Source organism: Rhinolophus sinicus, chromosome 2 (genome assembly GCF_057876585.1).
Source record: "Rhinolophus sinicus isolate RSI-liver-muscle chromosome 2, RSI-T2T, whole genome shotgun sequence".
Taxonomy (NCBI): Eukaryota; Metazoa; Chordata; class Mammalia; order Chiroptera; family Rhinolophidae; genus Rhinolophus; species Rhinolophus sinicus.
The window spans coordinates 152842145-152862529 of record NC_142502.1 but is presented as its reverse complement, the minus strand read 5'-3'; the positions used below and the strand labels follow the sequence as shown (position 1 = coordinate 152862529).

Sequence of the window (20385 nt, the reverse complement as noted above, 5' to 3'; positions counted from 1 at the left end):
AGCCAGGGGTTTTCCCCTGTACCCTTTCTCTTCTGTAGGGTGAATATAATGATTGGAGTTATAGCTACCATCTTGAAACCTTGAGGGAAAGGCCAAGAAAATCAGAGGGCTTGGCCCGACTTCCCTAAGGGACAGGAGAAGTAAGGCGTGGGGAATGACTGCTAAAGGGAAATGTGAGGGAGAGTTTCTTTTGTGGTGATCGGAAATGTTCTGGAATTAGTGGTGATGGTTGCAAAACATTGTTAATATACTAAATAAAACTCACTGTATATTTAGTATACTTTGAACACTTTAAAAGGATGAATTTAATGTTATGTGAATTGTACCTCAAATTTTGAATATCACGAAGGGAAAAACAAGGAAAGGAAAGCAAACACCCTCAGGAGCTGCTGTGGCTGCTGGTCCGAGGATCACTCTGAGTAGGAAAGAGCGGACTTTTGAGTGGGAAAGAGATGTTGCTAGTTTCTGTTTACTTGAGCTGTATGTGCTTCCTTTTCATAATGTGAACATACAGAGCTGTTCACTGTTAAGGAACTCAGGGGAATATGCACAATGCAGCCTTGACCAAAACCTTCAGTTCTGTTTGGTCAGCGTCTTCTGGGATCTCCTCACTCTTAGGATAAAACGACTACACACTTTCCCACTGTTGTCTGTTTTCTCTCCTATTTTGTCTTCCTTCTACATGATTTGGTTTCACTGAAGTTTCTTTTGAGTTTTCTGCCAATTCCTTGTATATCTGCTAGCTGATGTCTTTCCTGCATCTATATAACAGATTGCCTTTCTGGTTCCCCTTCAGATCAATACTTCCCCCTCATCATTCCTCCACATTTTGTGTGTATCTTTGAACATATTTCTATAGCCCTACAAAAATTCCGTTTGTGATATTACCCTGTCTTTATTGCTTGACTACTCTTTTTCTTCATAGTCATTTGGTACCACAATATACTATGATCAGAAAACAAATGTTATCTCTTATTATAAATCCACTTACAAAATTACATAGAATTACCTAAGCCACTGGTTCCTTCTTCTGTATTTTCTTAACCAGGCTCAATTGCTATAGAAACAATCTCTTTTGATCTCTCTGGACATTGGTTTGATCTATCCCCCGTGATTTCCCTTTTTTTTTTTCAATTGAGGCATAATTTAAATTCAGTAGCATTCATCATTTTTAATATACAGTTAAATGAATGTTGAAAGCTGCATAAAGCCATGTAACCAGCATCACAGTTGAGATGTAGAATAGTCTCATCCCCAAAAGTTACCTCATGCTTCTTTGCAACACTCCCTCCCCCACTCCCCAGCCCTTGGCAACCACTGATTAGTTTCCTGACCCTGTAGTTTTGTCTCTCCAGAATGTGGAATTACAATAGAAATGTTTTATTACATTTAGACTTAGACTTAGTCCTTGTACTTAAAGAAGAAATTCTAAAAGCCAAGGATAGGTAAATTTTATGCCAAATATAATCAACTGTGCGTGTAATAAGCATTTTTGTCTTATTTAGCGTTGTAAAATAGAATAAAAATACAGTTTGGCATTTCATTATGCTTTGAATAAAATATTCAAATGAAATGAAATGAAATATTCAGATTACTTTTTTCCTCCAAATGTCATCTTTCTTTCTCTTTTTATTTTAAAAGAAAATAATTTAAAAAAATAACTGAATACATTCAGACAAAAGATGCAATACTGCCGATTGCAACAACATGGATGGATCTTGAGATTATCATGCTAAATAAAATAAGTCAGAAAAAATCGAGAGCCTTATGACTCATATGTAGGATATAAAACTGAAAACAACAAATGACCAAGACAAACAAACAAAAACCCATAGACACAGACAATAGTTTAGTGGTTACCAGAGGGTAAGGAGTGGGGGGAGGTGGTAGAGGAGGTTAAAAGGGTCAAATATATGGTGACAGAAGGAGAATTGACTTTGGGTGGTGAACACACTATGAAATATATAGATGATATGTTATAGAATTGTACACTTGAAACCTATATAATTTTATTAATCAATGACTCCGCAATAAATTCAATTTAAAAAAAGCTTTGTTCATTTTGTTTACTTAGTATTTAATAAAATAGATGAATGTTGTTAGGAAATACATAATTTTTTTAAAGGTAGACAAACTGACATTTCTTTTTCTTTTATACAGGTGTCTGCTTCAGAATGGTAAGTCAATACAATCTGTTTATTATTTTTCCCCCATGGTTTTTTCTGATCACAAGCAGTTTCCCACTTAGTGCTACTCTGCTGCTTATTTCCTGTCCTTGATGGCAAATGAAGATGTATTTGCATTTCTTCAAGTACAAATTACTGGTTGAGATTTTTATTAAAACTATTTAATACGTAGTCTCTTAGAAACATTAGCTTTCTTAGCTTTAAGTTAATGTTTTCTATGAATTTCAAAAGTAAGTCTCTTTGGGTGATCAAATTAAACACTTTGATTAGGTGTATTAAATACAAAGTATGGGCTCTTCCACTTGTTCTGGATGAAAGAACCCCTCATATATCTTGAATTGCAAAACGAAAAGTGCTCATGTTGCATAAGGGAGTGTTTCCCAGGTTTTTAGAAGTTAAACCTGCCTTTAATTTTTTTATTTTGTTAATGTACTCCTTGTCTAAAAGTTAAATATGGCTTGTATTTTCACCTACTCTCTGAGCTGGCAGTCACTAGATCAGGTCTCTGTTCCTAACCCACTCTGAGTGTTCTAACACACTCCCACCTGTATGTTAGATGTCTACGTTTTCATATAGTCTCATCCCCTGCAGTTCAGATTGTCTCCTTTTTCATTATTGCCTGTGAGAGCTTGACTTATGTTCAGAATCAACTCCTACGTCAGCCCTATCAGTAACCATCTTAGCTCTAACCATCTCGGTTTGTGTTGCTTCCTTTAGTTGGAGATGTGGAGTATAGCTATCTTGGTCATCCTGACTTCCCAACAGACGCGCATTTTAAAAAGTGTTCTAGTAGACTGGATCCACTAAAATTTTAGTATGATGTAGTTAAAATAATTCAAAATCAAAATGTTGCTAGGTTTTCATTTGCTAATAGCATAACTGAATTTGGAACCAGGAAAAGGAATTTTTAAAAATCCTATTAAGAATAATTGGAGAAATACATTTACCAATAGAGAATTATAGCATTTGTGTGACAAGTCCAGAGCCAACGGAAACCATCAGAAGGTTTTAATCCAGGACTTTCTATTGATCATAACTAAATATTTTTCCTCAGTGATTGAGAATCTCAGAGTGATCATCATTTGGAACCCTAATTAACAATGTAATTTAGCGTCCGCAGGCATGAGGGCAAGGCAGCTACATTTTATGGATCCCAAACACATTGTGGAAACTGTTTTCTGAAGTAATTCCCACTGTCAGTTTATTTTCTCATAATGTGCTTGTTATTACTGAAAGTGGGATTTAAAAAATTCTGTTTGAGTGAAGGCTTTTGTAAATAGAGGTATTACTGCAGTAGGTCGCCTACACCATTTTTTGGCATAGACTACATTTTAGGGAAAAAATGATCAGCTTAGTACATTTTGAATCTTAGAGTCAAGTATGTTATGAATTCAGACTTTTGATGATGGACTTCCTTTCTCTTGTTTTCTCCTAAAACCAGTACACAGAAGGTGAGGCTAAGAAAATAGGAGTGGTTGGCTGGGTGAAAAATACCAGCACAGGCACCGTAACAGGCCAAGTGCAAGGCCCCGAAGAGAAAGTCGATTCCATGTAAGTAGCAAGACTAATAACACACTCATGCAATTTATGAACTTGTTTGAATGTTTCATTGAACAATAAGAATAGTAATGATGGACCAAATTCAGTTTATAGATTATTACTAAGCTAATATGCTTTTAGGAAATTCTCAGAATTGGGACTGGAATTTCTGTATTTAGGAATGGATTTCCCCTTGGACAGGCCCTCAAAAAGATCAACAGCATCACTCTCCACTCTGTAGGAATTGTATTCTAAGTCTCCTCTAACAAGTGGGATAATCCAGGGCCAGCATATCTCTCATCTGAAGTGATCGTGACAGAAGCATTGTGCCTTAGGATGGCACTGAAGTTCTTAAAGTAGCCTTCAAGGCAAAAAGACTGCCATCTTCTTTTTATTATTTAAGTAGCTTATTTATCTGCTTGTAATTTTATTTTTATTATCAATGAAAGTGTATTTAGTGAGCTGTATGGTTATCATAATATGAGTCCTTGTCTTCCAAAGGAAAACAGATTCAGTACTAAGAAAAAAGGGCCCTGTCATTTTCAAAGGCCTTATCTTTTTAGCTTCGTAAATTCCACCAATCTCTGTAGTCTTTTTTAAAAAAAATAAAAGTAGCTAACATTTATTGAGCATTTGCAAGATGTTAAGCGATATGCTAAACACTTTATATAGGTTATCTCATTTAATCTTTACAACAGGTCTTAAAGGTAGGTACTAATTAATACCCCATTTATTTTATCTTATTGTTTGCAATTAATCTTTGTTTTCACTACTTAATGTTTTCAGATTTCAAAAGCAGTACTTTTCTGTTTATTGTAATAAGTGACTTATAAGATGCAGAGGTATAAAATCAAAGCTAGTAATCTGTCCCTTCCCCTTTACTTTATGTAACCTATGCCATTGGCCTTGTGAATACTTTCCGAAGCTTTCTGTTTTACTTCAGAGTATTTAAGCATATATTTATAATTAAGGTTTTGCTTGTTTTGACTGAAATAGAATGCATTATGACTATTTTTCTATAACTTGTTTTTTCATCTGATGGACGTTCAACAATCAGTAAATATGTAGCTTCCAACTCCTTATTTTTTCTAATTTCTTTATGTATAGGTACTTGCATCTGTGTGTAAAACTGCACTCCAACTTGAAAAGTATGGTCCCAAAATTCAATTTTATAAATAGTTAATGGAAAACAGTATTTTTCAGTAGGATTGTGACAAAATGCATAAAAGAAAGATTATGATTTATGTTATGTAGGACTAATACTAGTTCAATGGATGAGAAAATGCCAAATGACTATGAGGTAGATTGAGAATGAAGAATGTGGAGGAGGGACACATGCCAATCACATTATATCCGAATCCATGTTGTAGCAGGCTTTTGATTAATTTCCTTAACATCAATCTAATCGTATCATACATTCTGCCCATTTTTTCTTTCCAACCCATGCACACCCTTCTTCCTCCTTATCCCACTGGTCATCTATGTTAGCAACCTGGTGGGTTTCCTTTTGTGTCTGCATGTTCGCCTTTCACACAGACACACACACACACACATGCACTTGGGTGCACATACAGTTTTGGGTTGTGATCAATATTCATTTTTTAAAAAATGGGATTATGGTGTATGTACTTCTCTGTATCTCACTTTTATCATTCAAAACTATATCCAGGCAAATTCCTCCAAGTCAAATGGTATAGCTCTAATTCTTTCTTTTCAATGGCTGCTTAATATTCCAAGTATAGATACACAATGATTTATTACCATATTGTTGGGGACTCGTTTTGTTTCCTGTTTTGTTTTTGTTTTTGCAATAAGAGCAATGCTGTAATAAATGTTTTATTGATTTTATTTTTATAGGGTAGATTCCCAGGAGTGTAATTTGTTGGTTGACATATCTGTGTACTATTAATTTAAAAATATTTGTCAAACTGCTTTGTAAACAGTTGTAAACAATTTACATTTTTTCTCTTTATCCTGTTAGCATTTGGTATTATTGCTCTCTAATTTTTCTTTTATCTCATTGGGTGTAGAATGATATATGATTTTTTTTAACTGTAATTTTCATTTCTCGAATTACTAGTTAGTTTGAACATCTTCATGATTGTAGCTATGTGGATTTATTTTTGTGAACTCCCTTTTCACATCCTTTACCCATTTTTTCATCGGGTTGCTTGTCTCCTGCCAATTTCTAGGAGCTCTTTGTATACTGGTGATAAGTACTAACTCATTATCTATTATCTCTTTTGCAAGTATTTTCCCACCTGTCATTTGCCTATTAATTATTTTTGTTTATGATATCTTCTGCAACATAATTTTTTTTTTATAGACTCAAATATGGTTATCTTTTCTTTCTGGTTAAGAAACAGATTGTAAGTGTTATTTCCTACTAACTTTTTGATGCTTTATTTATTACATTACATATTTATTCCATCTGGAATTTGTTTTTTATTTTATTATATGAGAGTGAGGACTGACTATATTCTACCAGATGGATAGCTAGTTGTGTCAGCACCATTTATTAAATAATCACTTTCCCATTGAATTGAAATACATTTTTATCATATATTAAAATCTCATATAAATGGGATTTTATTTGTGGATTCTCTGTTCTACTGATTGATCTACTTATATACTCCTAGATACATACTCCATATTGATTTAATTAAAGTGGCTTTATAGTATATCTCCTTTCACTGTTCTTTTTCATTCATTTATTTGTTTTCTTGGGTATTGATCTTCTCTTTAAAGATGCTTTTATCCTTTTAATTAAATTGTGTTTGTTTTTTAAATTTACCTGATTGACTTACACATAGGCTTTTAAAAATAAACTTTATTTTTTAGAAGTTTTAGATTTACAGAAAAGTTTGAAGCTAGTACAGAGAATTTCCACATACTCTTCACCCAGTTTTCCCTATTAGCATTTTACACTAGTATGATACATATATTACAGTTAAGGAACCAGTATTAATGCATTAGTATTATCTAAGTTCCATAGTTCATTCAGATTTCCTCAGCTTTTACCTAATGTCCCTTTTCTCTTTAGGAACCCATGCTTTCCTTGCTTTTTAATTCCACATTTTTGTCATATTAAGGGACTTGATATTAAATCGTCCCATCTAAGAATATGTCTTCATTTGCTCAGATTCTAAAATTTATCCTTCGATATGATTTTATGGTTGTCATAGAGGTTTTGTGCTTTTCTTGCTTAGTATATTCTTAAGTATTTGCCTTAGTCAATTTGGGCTGCTATAAAAAGTACCATAGACTGGGTGGTTTATAAACAACAGAAATTTATTTCTCACAGTTCTGGAGGCTAGAAGTCTGAGATCAGGTTGCCAACCTGGTCAGGTTCTGGTGAGAGGCCTCTGCTGGGTTGCAGACTGCTGACTTCTCATTGTATCCTCACATGGTGGAAAGAGAACTAGCTATGTCTCTGGCCTCTTATAAGGGCACTGATCCATTACATTCATGAGGGTTCCACTTTCATGACTTAATTACCTCTACAGCACTGTTTTATCTGTATCTCATAAGTTTTTATATATACTTTAAAAATATTTTATTCAAAATATTTTCTAATTTTTAGTATAATTTTATCTTTGATCCATGAATTATTTAGAAATATATTAGTTTCTGAATATATCCAAATTCTCTACATATCTTTTTGTTATTGATTTCTACCTAATTATAATCAGAAACCATCCAAGTATATATGATTTCAATCCTTTAAATTTGTTGGGATTGTTTTTATGGCCCTTATGATCATTTTTATAAAAGTTCTCTATGCCTTGCAAAGAATGTATATTCTTTTGATATAGTATTCTATATATGTCCGTTAGATCAAATTTGCTGTATCATTTTGTCCAAACAATTATTATTATTATTATTTTTAATTTTTATAAGACTTTATCTGAGCCAAACTGACATATGCCAGGGAATAAAATCTCAAATACCCCCCTGTTCAAAACCCTTATTGATTTTATTTTGACTGCTTGTACAAGTATGAGATCATGACATCAAATCTCTCAACAGCAACATGAGAAATTATCAACTATGCCTTCAAAATTCTGAGTAGGAGATTATTTGTGGCATAGAATTTTATAACTTAAACAATCAGTCAAGTGTGATGGTAAATGAAGGCATGCAAAAATATAAAACGTTTTGTCTCTCATGCTCCTTTCCTTGGGAAGTTTATAGAGAATTACGTTTCTACAAAACAAAGAAATAAATCAAAGAAGATGAAAACATATGATTGAGGAAATGGGAACCCACTCCAGGAAAGGGGCAAAGGGAATGACAGCTGTGCAGCAGGCTTAGACTCAGACTGGGAGGAAGACAAGCTTCCAGGGAAAGTGTGACTGATGGGACGGACCGACATTTGGAGGTAGATCTGCTGTGGGGTTCAGACAAGTATATTGATAGGTATATAGAGTTTCTGTTAGAGAAAAATAGTAAAGTATTATATGAAACAATGTGAAATTGCTGTTTTGTAGGTCAAAATTTTGTCAAATATTGGCTGTTTCACATTGTTTAAGATAAGATAATTTACCAGTGAATAAATAATGTGATGCAGAAAACGCACTTTAAATACTCGTAACCTAAAAACAACAAAAAAGTTGGAGGAATATGTGAAACAACAGCCAGAAATTGTTACTGAAACTGGGTACTATCACATGGGGTTCATTGTGCAGTTCTCTCTACTCATGTATATGTTGGAACATCCCATAATATAAAACTAAAAAGAGAAAATCGTGACAACACCAAAATACGCAAAATTTCAATGCCTTTCAGATACCAGGAGGAATTTACACTTAGCAATGCTCAGATGAAGTTCACTTACAGAACCACTGGGCAGAGCAGGGGGAAAAGTCAATGAAAGAGCCCATCCACACCGGACCGTCACTCCCAGTGGAGCAGGAAACATCAGGGGTGTTTCACATCCCTCATTCCAGCCCTTCTTTTCTGCATTGACTCCACTTATTCTTGGACCACATTATGCAATAAAATAGTACTCCTGAGAGTTGTTACAAATCTTCAGATCCAAAATCCAGTAAGGCATCCATTTCTTACCGCCCATCAATTTCCTCCCAGTTCATTTCTCTTGTCCAAACAAGATTCCAAGATTTATCATTATATTCACACTTTTGTAAATACCCTGAAGTCCCTGCTCTCACCTCTGCTCTTTGTAGTAAGCAATAATCAGCCCTGGATGAACCCTACTTCCTGCCTTCTCTGCATACTCGTGTGTACCTAGAGAACTAAACATTACTGGAGAAAATAAACCTAAACCAATGGACAGGCTTCATGTTATATTTTCTAGTGCAAATTGTAAATGGGCAATTTTACTATCATTGCTGTCTTAAATGCAGCTAAATTACTTTAAAGAAGCAACATGTAAACCTGACAGTCCACTTCAAAACAAAACAATAGATGCCAGAACACTGATGGTATCCTTAGGATACTGAAAAAACAAAACAAAACAAAACCCTGCTATGTTACAATTCTATACCCAGCAGAGAAATTTTTATTAAACCTACTTTTTTTTTTTCAAAATTAAACAAAAATGTTTTCGATTTCTTGGCAATCATTTTAAATCGATATATAAAGTTACAAAACTGAGCATAAACCTTTAACTAAATCTACGCAAAATATATATATTTTAAAAAACAAATGGTAACGTTGTAAAAAAAAAAAAAGACCCTAAAAACGAAAATCATTCGTATTTGGAGACAGTGAGCCAAATTCTAAAATTAAAATTCCATCTTGATTGCTACATATTTTTAAAACCATATGTCATATATCTGTACTCTGTACTTCAAAGCATCATTCACAGACTACTGTATGTGTACAAGAGTCTAGTCACATGGTTACATGGTCTGGAAAACTATGTCCTAATAAAAGGAATACTTGGAGGCATTGTGGGTATTTAGACTGGAGAAAAGAATATTTGAGGGAATGATGATAGTTTACTTCAAGTATTTGAAGGGCTGTTACATGGAAAAAGATAGATATTCTCTGTTGTTCCAGAGGCGATAATTTTGGTTGTATCAATGAGTGAATTTGCTTATTTCAGTTCACCCAGATAAATGATTTTCCTATAAAGGCATCTAATGTAGCTAATGGTGGAATTTTATCAATAACTAGGAATGGTCTGTATTATGGGTTGGCAAACTGTAGCCTTCAAGCCAGATCTGGCCTACTACCTGTTTTGTTAAAGGTTGATTGGAGCATAGCCACGCCCACTCATAATTTGTCTGCTGTTGCCTTTGTGTTACAATGGCAGAGTTGAATAGTTGCAAAAAGACTGGATTGCCACAAAGCCTAAATGTTTATTGTCTGACCCTTTACAGGAAAAGTTTTCTGACCCAAGGTGTAGATATCAGACAAGTCAAGGGTGTTATAGAAGATGTAACTCATTGAAGTTAACATAAGTGACCTCTAAGGTCCTGTCCAACTAAGATGCTGTGGTTCTATACGGAGTTGACAATATACATGTATGTACTTAAAATGTGTTCACAGCTTAAGAGTCAGAAGTAGAATAGACATTCACCAATATAGATGTATTTATCTCTTCCACAGATATGAGTATTTAGCACTTGTGTGAAATGTGAAATTTTAATAGCATTCTGCTTTAACTGAAATGCCAGTCTTTTTAATTTCCAGCTGTTAAAGTAGTGGATTGGAATGAGGCAATGGATTTTGTGAAAACTTCAGTAGTCAGATTCAAAGTTACTTAATATTTTTAAAAATAACTTTTCTCTGGCAGACCATTAGTGGCATGAGTTTCTATGTGACCAGAATTGCTAGTTTATTCTTTTTCATTGGAGAATCTCAAAGCACTTTGCTAATATTTTGATACCTTATTCATCAGGGTCCTACTTACACAAATTAGATGGGGTTATTAAGAAAGTTTTCATTGGTTGTTCTGTGTGTGTGTGTGTGTGTGTGTGTGTGTGTGTGTGTGTTTTCCATTGGATGTTCCATTGAAATATAGAAGATTTGGACATTTTTCAGGAGAACAAAAATTCATTGAGGACTATAACTTTATAAAAATATTTTAGTGTAAACTAATCGATATAAATGATTCTAATGGGAAACTAGAAACATGAAAAATATCTATAGTGGAGTTGGGGTTCTAACATCAGGTTTTAGACCTCAAATACAAAATGTCAAATACACAGTATATATGTATATATATTTTGTGTATAATGTTTTATACCTTCACAATATAACATCTTTATTAAAATTATTTAAATGCATGGTTTTTGTTTTAAAATTTATATTTTATATATGTGAATGTAGTAACAATCATATTTAATAAATGAAAGGCATAATGTAGCAGTAATTACTTTAAAAATTAATAAAATTTGTTTTTTAGAGAAGTTTTAAGTTTACAGAAAAATTGAGAAGAAAGCGGAGAGTTCGCATACATCCCTCTCCTCCACCGCGGATTCCTGTTAGTAACATCTTGCATTAGTGTGTGCAGTTGTTACAATTGATGAGCCAATATTGACATACTATTATTAATTAAAGTCTATAGTTTTCACTAGGGTTCATTCTTTGTGTTGTATATTCTATGGGTTTTGACAGATATATAAATGATTTGTATCCACCATTACAGTGTCATGCAGAATGGTTCCACTGTCCTCAAAATCTTCTGTGCTCCACCTATTCAGCCCACCCTCCCTCCCTCCCCTCCAATCCTTGGCAAACACTAATGTTTTTTACTGTCTCCATAGTTTTGCTTTTTCCAGAATGTCACATAGTTGGAATGATCCAGTGTGTATGTAGCCTTTTCAGATGGGCTTCTTTCACCTAGAAATATGCCTTTAGATTCCTCCATGCCTTTTTGTGACTTGATAGCCCTTTTTTGGTGTGTGGTTTTGGAATTTATTTCAAGAAACAGATTTTGATTAGATGATTATTGTGTAGCTTTTGTTTTTAACATTTAAAAACAAAGATTTTGCTTTTTAAGAGCAGTTTCAGGTTTACAGTAAAATTGAGAGGAAGGTCCAGAGATTTCTTGTGAACGCTGTGCCTCCCACATGCTCAGCCTCCTCCATTATCAACACCCCCCCACCAGAGTGACACATTTGTTACCAAGGATGAACCTACAGTGACACATCATCATCACCCAAAGTCCATAGTTTACATTAGGGGGTCACTCTTGGTGCTGTACATTCTGTGGGTTTGGTTTATTTCTTTTTATTGCTGAATAATATTCCATTATATGGATGTACTACAGTTAGTTGATCCATTTATCTACTGAAGGACACCTTTGTTGTTTCCAAGCTGCAGCAGTTATGAAACTAATTACTTTTTTTTTAAAAAAAAGCTATTTAGATTTTATTTTATTTTATTTTATTTTTCTTTTTATAAGGAGGGTGCAGCTCACAGTGGTCCATGCGGGGATCAGACCGGGTATTCTCAGCACCTCACTCTAACCAACTGAGCTAACCAGCCCCCCCGAAACTAATTACTTTTTAAGACATTGATACTGTAAATAAAATATATTTTTTAGTGTTTATTTTTATGTGTCTTAAAGCTGACCTACAGTGCACAAGTGAGAGCACAAAATGTAGTTTTAAAAGCTAGCTCACTTTTCCAAAAGTTTGAATCCTGTTTCAGTTTACCCACTATAAAATAAATGTGATAATTCTTTTCAAATTTACAAATGGTTTACATGGTTGTTCCAAAAATTCAAATGCTATAGAATTACATGGAATAAAAGATGTAAGCCCTGCTTGTCCTCCTAATACCAGAGTCCTACACGTTTTTCCTGTGAGTAGGAAAATGTGTTTATATTAAAAATACATATAGTATAGTCCTGTTATTGTAAAAAACCACAATTGTATCTACTTATACAGTTACATTTATGTCTCTATCATGTACAAAGATGGGATCATGCTACACGTATTATTCTGCAACTTCAAGAGTTTCACAGTACTGTATACTGTGGATATCTTTTCATGGTAGTAAATGTTCTTTTAAGTCACTGCAGAGTATTCCATTGTATGAATAAATCATAATATAATCATTCACATATTACTGTGAATTGAACTGAACATTCAAGTTGTTGCAGTTTTTTGCTGTGAGGAAGCTTATTGTGACGGATCATCCTTGTACACATAGGCATATGTATCTTTTTCATTTATTCCACAATGATTTATTTGGTACCCATTATGTGTGCCAGGCAGAGTTCTTCTAAGTGCTGGGATTCAACAGTGAGGTAGAGATAAGGTCAGTTTCTTGTGTGGGGAGACCGACAATAAACAAGCAATAAGTAAACTGGATATTTTCAGATAGTGGTAAATGCTGTGAAGGGAGTGGTGGTTCTTCTACTTTAGATGGGATGGTCAGGGAAGGGCTTTCCAGGGAGGGGACATCTGAGCTGAGACCTGCGTGGTGAAGAGGAGGCTGCCAGGGCATTGAGTTTGGGCGGTGGGAGAATCTGCCCAGCACAGGCGAGAAGGATACATGAGTGGGGGAACCTGAAAACAAGAAAATCAACTCAAATCAGCCCACTTTCTATTACCACCACATGCCAGCAATCCTAACTAATGATACAATGCTCCCTGCAGCTCCCCCCGCCCAGGATGCTATCTCGTGTCCTTTGCCCACTATTTCTGAAGTGCTGATTCCTGGACACGGGACAAAGACTATGGGCATTTTACATTTAAACTTGGTGTTTTCACTTTAAAAAAAAAGTCATGAAGGATTTTTCAAATAAATACTGAATAAACTAAGGACTTCCTCATGGAGATAGAAACAGGCATCCATTGAGGAAGTTTTGTTCCATGTACTTTTGTAAAATAATTGTATCAATTTAGGTTATTTAAATGACTCAAGCCAATCACAAAAAATTAAAAAGTGGAAATTAAATAAAACCACCCATTTACCCACTGTTGAAAGACAAATACAGATAATATTTTGATACATAATAGAACTTTCTATTTCTCCTTCTCCCCTCTTTCTCTTGCTGGAGTACTAAGTCAAGCTCCTGGAGATTTTAAAAAAATGCTCAAAATCAGGAAATTATAGAGCTTTCAGGCTCATCAAAGGTCACCTAATGTTTTAACCCCAATAAAGTTCTATTGGAAAAGGCGTCTTATTTAATCATGTGAAGATGGCATACCTGGGTGGGTGGTGGGTCTCAGTTGCAGAATTGGGCGTCAGGAGTCATAAATCAGCCCCCTTACTGGATTATGACTTTTGGGGATAATTTTTAATAGTTAAAATATCTTCTCACGATAATTTCTTCATTCAGTAAATATTTAGTATGTGTCTTTCCATGTCCCTCTTCTAGGTGTGGGGGGTACCAAGATGATTAAAGGTATTGCGAAAAGTTCAGTCTACCTGGGGAAAAAGAGGTAAACAGGTGAATTCAGCACAGGATGGAAAGTACAAAGGTGGAGGCCAGGAATGGTGTGTGTGTGTGTGTGTGTGTGTGTGTGTGTGTGTGTGTGTGTGTGTTAGAAGGGTGCTCCTTCCTGCTTTGGGGAGCAGGGCAGGCCTTGCCTCTCTTTCGGCCTCTTCTGCCTTTTAGTCCCTCCCACCCTGTTCTCTTCCTCCCTTAGGACTTTTGCAGAAGTGGCACCCTCTACCTGGACCTGGAATGGATGCCTGTTTCTATCTCCAGACCTCACTGATTGACCCCCACTCACCCTGTTATACCTTCTCACTGCATGCTTCATGGTTTGCTTCTGCACCTCCCTTAGCACAGCTGTTAGGAAGAATTACTTAATCGACCCCACCTCCACCCCAGGTGAATGCCTTCAGCTGTAAATAACAGAAAACCTGATAAACCCGTGGCTCCAGCAGATGGGTGTTTGTTCTTCTCAGATATAAAGGGGGCTGGAGGGCAGCGGAAGTTGCTCTCAGTCAGGTGATCGTGAATGTTAGAGTCTGGGTCTGTAGGCGTTTCTTGTCCTTTCCCTTATGGCTGTAAAATGACTGCTCCAGCTCCCAGCTCAAGCACACCCACACTCGAGGCTGGAGAAAGGGATGACTTGGTCTGCTCCCTTTTATCTGGAGAGCAAACTTGCCCAGAAACCTGCAGTACACTTCCATATCTGTGCCTTTGGCCATCTCTATATAAGCAGCTTTTCCAGCCACTGGTAAGGAAGGTGAGTGTTTCGTGTTGTTTTATCAGATGGTCAGCTGCAGCTGCAAGAGGAGACAGAGAGGCTCAGCGCAAACAAAAGTTTGTTATACTCACAGGTCCTAGAGACAGAAGGCATAGCACGCAGGGTCACGGGAAAACACTAGGGTAGTCAGGAGCGGGCCAGAAGGAAGATTTAGGCCACAGCACTTGTTGGGGTTTCCGAGGAAAAACAAGGCAGGGCAGGGTAAGCAATTTAGGGCTGGCTAGTTGGAATAATTCTGGAGTCCTTTTGGGCTACAGGAGTGATCCCTAGTTGCCTGGGACCTGGCCCTGGGATGTTGAAGAGAGAGGAATGATGCCTTCTGGGATGCACAGGCCTGATACATGAGCTCTGGATTTTTTATTTGAGCGTTAAAGTCATGCTCAGGGCTGCGCTCTTTGCTGTCTTGAAGAATTTGCCAGCCCCCAGTAGGGGCAGTCTCTCCCTATACAGAAAGGTTTTCTAAGATATCAATATAATATACAGAAAGTAAAACACATATACAGTACGGTGAGGGAGAGGGATGCGTAATTAAGCCGTGTATTGGGTTCACCACTTAACGTCTACCACACCTCTCAAGACTCCTTACGGAAAGGGAGCATCTGTCCTGTTCTTCCTTAAGGAGTCTTGAAAGGTGTGGTAGACCTTGTTGAGTGGTGAACCCAATACGCAGCTTAATTACGCAGCCTTCTCCCTCACCGTATTGTATATGTGTTTTAGTTTCTGTATATTATATTGATATCTTAGAAAACCTTTCTTTATAGGGAGAGACTGCCCTTTCTGGGGGCTGGCAAATTGTTCAAGACAGCAAAGAGCGCAGCTCTGAGCATAACTTTAACGCTCAAATAAGAAATTCAGACCTCCTAGCACAGAGAATGAATGGTGATGTGTATATCAGAAAGAGAAGGTGGATTAAGGACATTTGGGGGAAGGGACTGTCAGGTACAAAGACACTGAGCTGAAAGAGCCTCTGTTGTATGTTTGGGGACAAGTGGCTGGAGCATAGGCAGATGACAGGGACTACTGGAAATTGAGGCTAGAAAAGTAGTTTGGGGTCAAACTGTGAAAAGCCTTGCATATCACCTTAGTTTGTCCTTTTTTTTGTCAGTATTGGGGAGGCATTGAAAAGTTTCAGGCCAGGAACTGACAAGATTTGTGTGTTAGAATGTTAACTGTTGGAGTGTGGGTTAGGAACTAGAGGAAGAGAGATTGGAATCAGGGAGACTAATAAACAATATCAGACTGTGGTTTGATAAAGTAGAGTAAGAAAAATTTGGGGAATTAGGAAAATGTAATTTTGAAGTTATCTAGAACAGTTATTCTCCAAGTTTGACTCTGAACCAGCAGCATCTGCATTTATGGCAATTTGTTAGAAATGCAAATTCTTGGGACCCATCTCAGACCTTTAACAAGCCCTCCAGGGGACTCTGAAGTACCTGAAGCTTGAGAGTCACTAACTAGAGCAGGGGTGTCAAAACTGAGGCCCGTGGGCCAACTGCGGCCCGCAATCCATTTTTAATTGGCCCACAGCAAATTCCAAAAATATATTTAGTTTACTTAAATAAACCAGGTGAGGCAATACGTACCTCACCTCGAGTGAGTGGCCCGTCTGTTTGTTTATTTTACCGCATATGACCCTTGGTGAAAAACGTTGAAAAAAGTTTGGACACCCCTGAACTAGAGCAATAGACACTTGGGGTAGAAGAGAGTTTGGAGGTCACCTGATTTGATGCACTCAATCTGCATATTAGAATCACCTGGGGAGCTTTTTCATGGCAACTGAGTTGGGCCCCACAGCAGAACCACTAAATCAGAGTCTCTGGGAGTGGGATCCAAGCATCAATTTATTTCTGTTGCTCCCAGCTGATTCCAATGTGCAGCCAGGTCTAAGGACCACTGATCTTGTCTAACCACCCTTGATGAGAAAACTCAGGGCAGGAAGATGAGTTGCTCAAGGTCATACAGCAAGTTCAGGTAAGAATCAATTTTTTGAGCTGTCCTATGGTTCTTTAAATACTATCCTAACTTTTCAATAATTTGCCTTACAATAATGGCTTCTAAATCATTCACAGTGATGAATAGAACTGCCAAAGTTTTAGAAGAAAAATAGATTACAGACAGTGTTATAAAAAATTCAGCTCTACTTTAGTTAATAGTATTTCACACTTTAGAAACTTATTCTTATAAAGATTATGAAAAGTAAATTTTTTTTATGTAACAAGATATGGATAAATAATGCTTTGTTATTTGCGTTAAGTAATAAGAACACTTTTTTTCAAACTGTAGGTGGAGCTCTTTGGTTTATATATATGTATTGTTTGTATAATTTTGAGAGTCTGTTTTTAAAAAAGGAGCTATTTTGGACTTAAAAAAAAACATTAAAATGTATAAGTATTTTTAACATTGCTCAGCTCTCCTTTTCTTAGAGTCATGTAGATAGAAACTCCTATTTTTGTTTCATTGCTTGACCAAACAATTCAAATCCAGACCTCAGAAAGTCATTTTCAAATCCATCTTAAACATGTATTATTATCTCACAGTGTTTAACAAATCGGATATGTTTCCCACGGTTTTTTGTTTGTTTGTTCCTGAGTAAGTCTCAATGTTGAAATAGAATTTCTATAAGATGGGTTTCCTTTCCTGAATAATGTCAGTAGAGAAAGACTTTGTGGATAACACAGTTGTTGCTATAGTAATTTCTTCAGCTATTTTTACCCCATTGTGTACAAAGGAGTATTAACAGCTGCCTTCCTGTAACATAAATGTAACATTTTGCTGCCACTTCCTTTTCTCTTCTCTGTTTACTAGACCAGTATTCTCCTTTCTGCTGGGCGTGCACTTGAGGCAACATTATCAGAATGTGCCGCTTGTTGTTATTAATATTATAAGGTGTAAGCCAGTGGTTGTGGTTCCTGGACCAGTAGCATCACCTGAAATGCAGATTGTTAGAAATGCAGATTCTCAGGGCCTCCCCAGACCTACTGAACCAGAAACCCTGGGAGAAGAGTCCAGCAATCTGCATTGAACCACTTGTAGTAGGCTGTTTTGAAAGTATAAAAATCCTATACTTACCGGGGCCTATATAAAAAATATTCCTTCGGTGAAACCAGCTATGGCCATTTTCAGGGTTGTCCAGGGCTTTCTAAAATCACCTAGGGATTTAGTTCAAAGGCAGAATTCTCATTCAATAAGTTTGAGGTAGAGCCTGATACTCTGTATTTTTAACAAGATCATGTGGATTTTGCTTGTTGGTGGATCACATTTTGAGTAGGGAGGATATTGATCAGCCACATAGCACATGTTAAGACTATACCCATGCCCACATATGAGAAGGGTCTATGATTCATTGGTATGTATATACTTTTGGGTTAGTATGCTTGAAGTCAACAAGGGTTTCCTTCTCAATCACAGTGGAAAGAGACAATTTCTGGAATATAATGCTCGTGTTTAGTTTAGAATGACTCACCCTCATTAAATGCTACAAAGTGAGTATTGTTTGCCAGGATCTGTCTTTGAGACCCTGTCTTTTAATCTGCAGAGGGTACACTTGAGGATTATATTATTATTTTTTTTTCAATTGAGAAACTAACTCATTCATGGTATGTTGAAACTAGAGAGAAAATTCTGAAGTTTGGTGGTGTTTTCAGACAAAATAATTTCAGACAAAAAGAAGTCCTTCATAAATGTTTAGAATTATTCCTTGAGTGTTTAGTATTTATCGAGCATCTGCCATGTAAGGCATTGTGCTAGGCACTTTGGGAGATTTAAAAAAAAAGTTGAAGTCCTTGACCGTGAGATTACAATCTACCTGAGGAAATAAAATGCCTGTGAAAGTTAATTACCAAAATAGGGAGTGTTCCATCAAATGGTAAAGAAGTGTGGTAGAACCTCAAAAGATCAAAAGATAGAAAAAAATTAAAAAAAAAAAAAAGGTAGCTCTTGGCTGAGGAGGTTAAAACTATGGAGTCTGACTTGGGTTTTGGGGGTGGGTAGAATTTGGATATTCAGTGGACAGTGAAGGAGGGAGGCTCTGTCAAAGACAAGGTGGCATGGGCCGAAGTACAGCTTCGAAAAGTGAACCACAGGTGCCCATGGAAACAAGGGAATAGAATGGTTACAGCTACATAGAGCTTGGACTTCTTCAGGAAAAGTTATGAAAATGAGCCATTTAATTGTCAGGCATGTGAGTTTTGACTTAATTCCTTGTGTACCAAGGAGCCACTGAAGAAGGCTTTGAGCTGCAGGCGTGAATGACCCAATCATAATGATGATTTAGGAAGAGCTATTAATGGAATGTGCAGGATGAATTGAAATGGCAAAGACCAGAGGCAGAAACACTTGTTGGAAGGCCGTAGCATTGTGTGGCCTTGGCAGGAGGCAAGAGAGAAAACTGCAGAAAATACAATAAGGAAGATACTCGTATATGTATGATAATCATTGAATTTAAGAAATTCCATGAATTTAATAAAGAGCAAGAGCTGTGAAAGTGAATACAAAGTATTTCTTGGGAAAATGTAAAACGGATGATAAAACACTAGTACTGCAGAGGACGATTATTATAGATAATACATTAATTGTAGTCTGGCTATGTCTATATTAGAAATAAAATTTTAAGTATTGCCTTTTTCTGGGTGGCTGAGGATTATAAAGGCATGAGTTCACTTAAATGCCGTATAAAATGAGCAACCAAGGCAAAACACTGGTAAGATTAGCCAAAGCTTTACTTTTGGCACCAGTTTCCATTCCTATACACTAGTTGGGATTTGTAAAATTTGGTTTTGCTGCCTAGAGCCAATTAGAAATGTTACGGAAGTTTTTTCACCTAAACTATTTTAGATGGTATTCTTTCTAAAGTATGTTACACTCATTCCTTATTTTTTCCCCCTACATTAGAAGCTACTGTGTTTTCCCCCAAAATAAGACCTCGCCGGGTCATCAGCTCTAATGCGTCTTTTGGAGCAAAAATTAATATAAGACTCAGTCTTATATTATCTTATACCCGGTATTATATTTATTATATTATACCCGGTCTTATATAAGACCCGGTCTTATATCATATTAAAATAAGACTGGGTCTTATATTAATTTTTGCTTCAAAAAATGCATTAGAGCTGATGGTCTGGCTAGGTCTTATTTTCAGGGAAACAGGGTATTAGCAAAGGTGAACCTTTTCTTGATGACTCCAGACTATAATTTCAGCAATGACTCTTCCATGGCCAATTAACATGTGTAGCGCTATCTATGTCAAATCAAATGGCCACTGTGTTCTTAAGTTCTTGTGTCCCTGTATGTTATTCTTCTCCACTTTGTTGGGTCTGCCTGGTTTTCATCCGTTTCTTTGAATTTTGGGGCATGCCCATGAAAGCCTTTCCCTCTCCCCACTCACTTCAATTTCTAATCTATGGATGTTACTGACATATATACACATACACTCACCTTTAATTGGCCCCCACGTTAGAATGCTCAAGAAACAATTTTCAACCTGTAGGAATTTAAGATTATGATCTACCAGCTATATC

The 20385-nt window shown here is 36.3% G+C and overlaps 1 protein-coding gene across 1 annotated transcript in view; it reads left to right on the top strand.

Moving 5' to 3' along the window:
- Nucleotides 1–20385, top strand: part of ACYP2 (acylphosphatase 2) — a 110260-nt gene that overhangs the window by 5911 nt on the left and 83964 nt on the right. The window contains exons 2-3 of the mRNA XM_019719532.3: nucleotides 2161–2177; nucleotides 3628–3737. Of these exons, the coding sequence (XP_019575091.3) occupies nucleotides 2161–2177; nucleotides 3628–3737 (127 nt within the window). The remainder of the gene's footprint in view (nucleotides 1–2160; nucleotides 2178–3627; nucleotides 3738–20385) is intronic.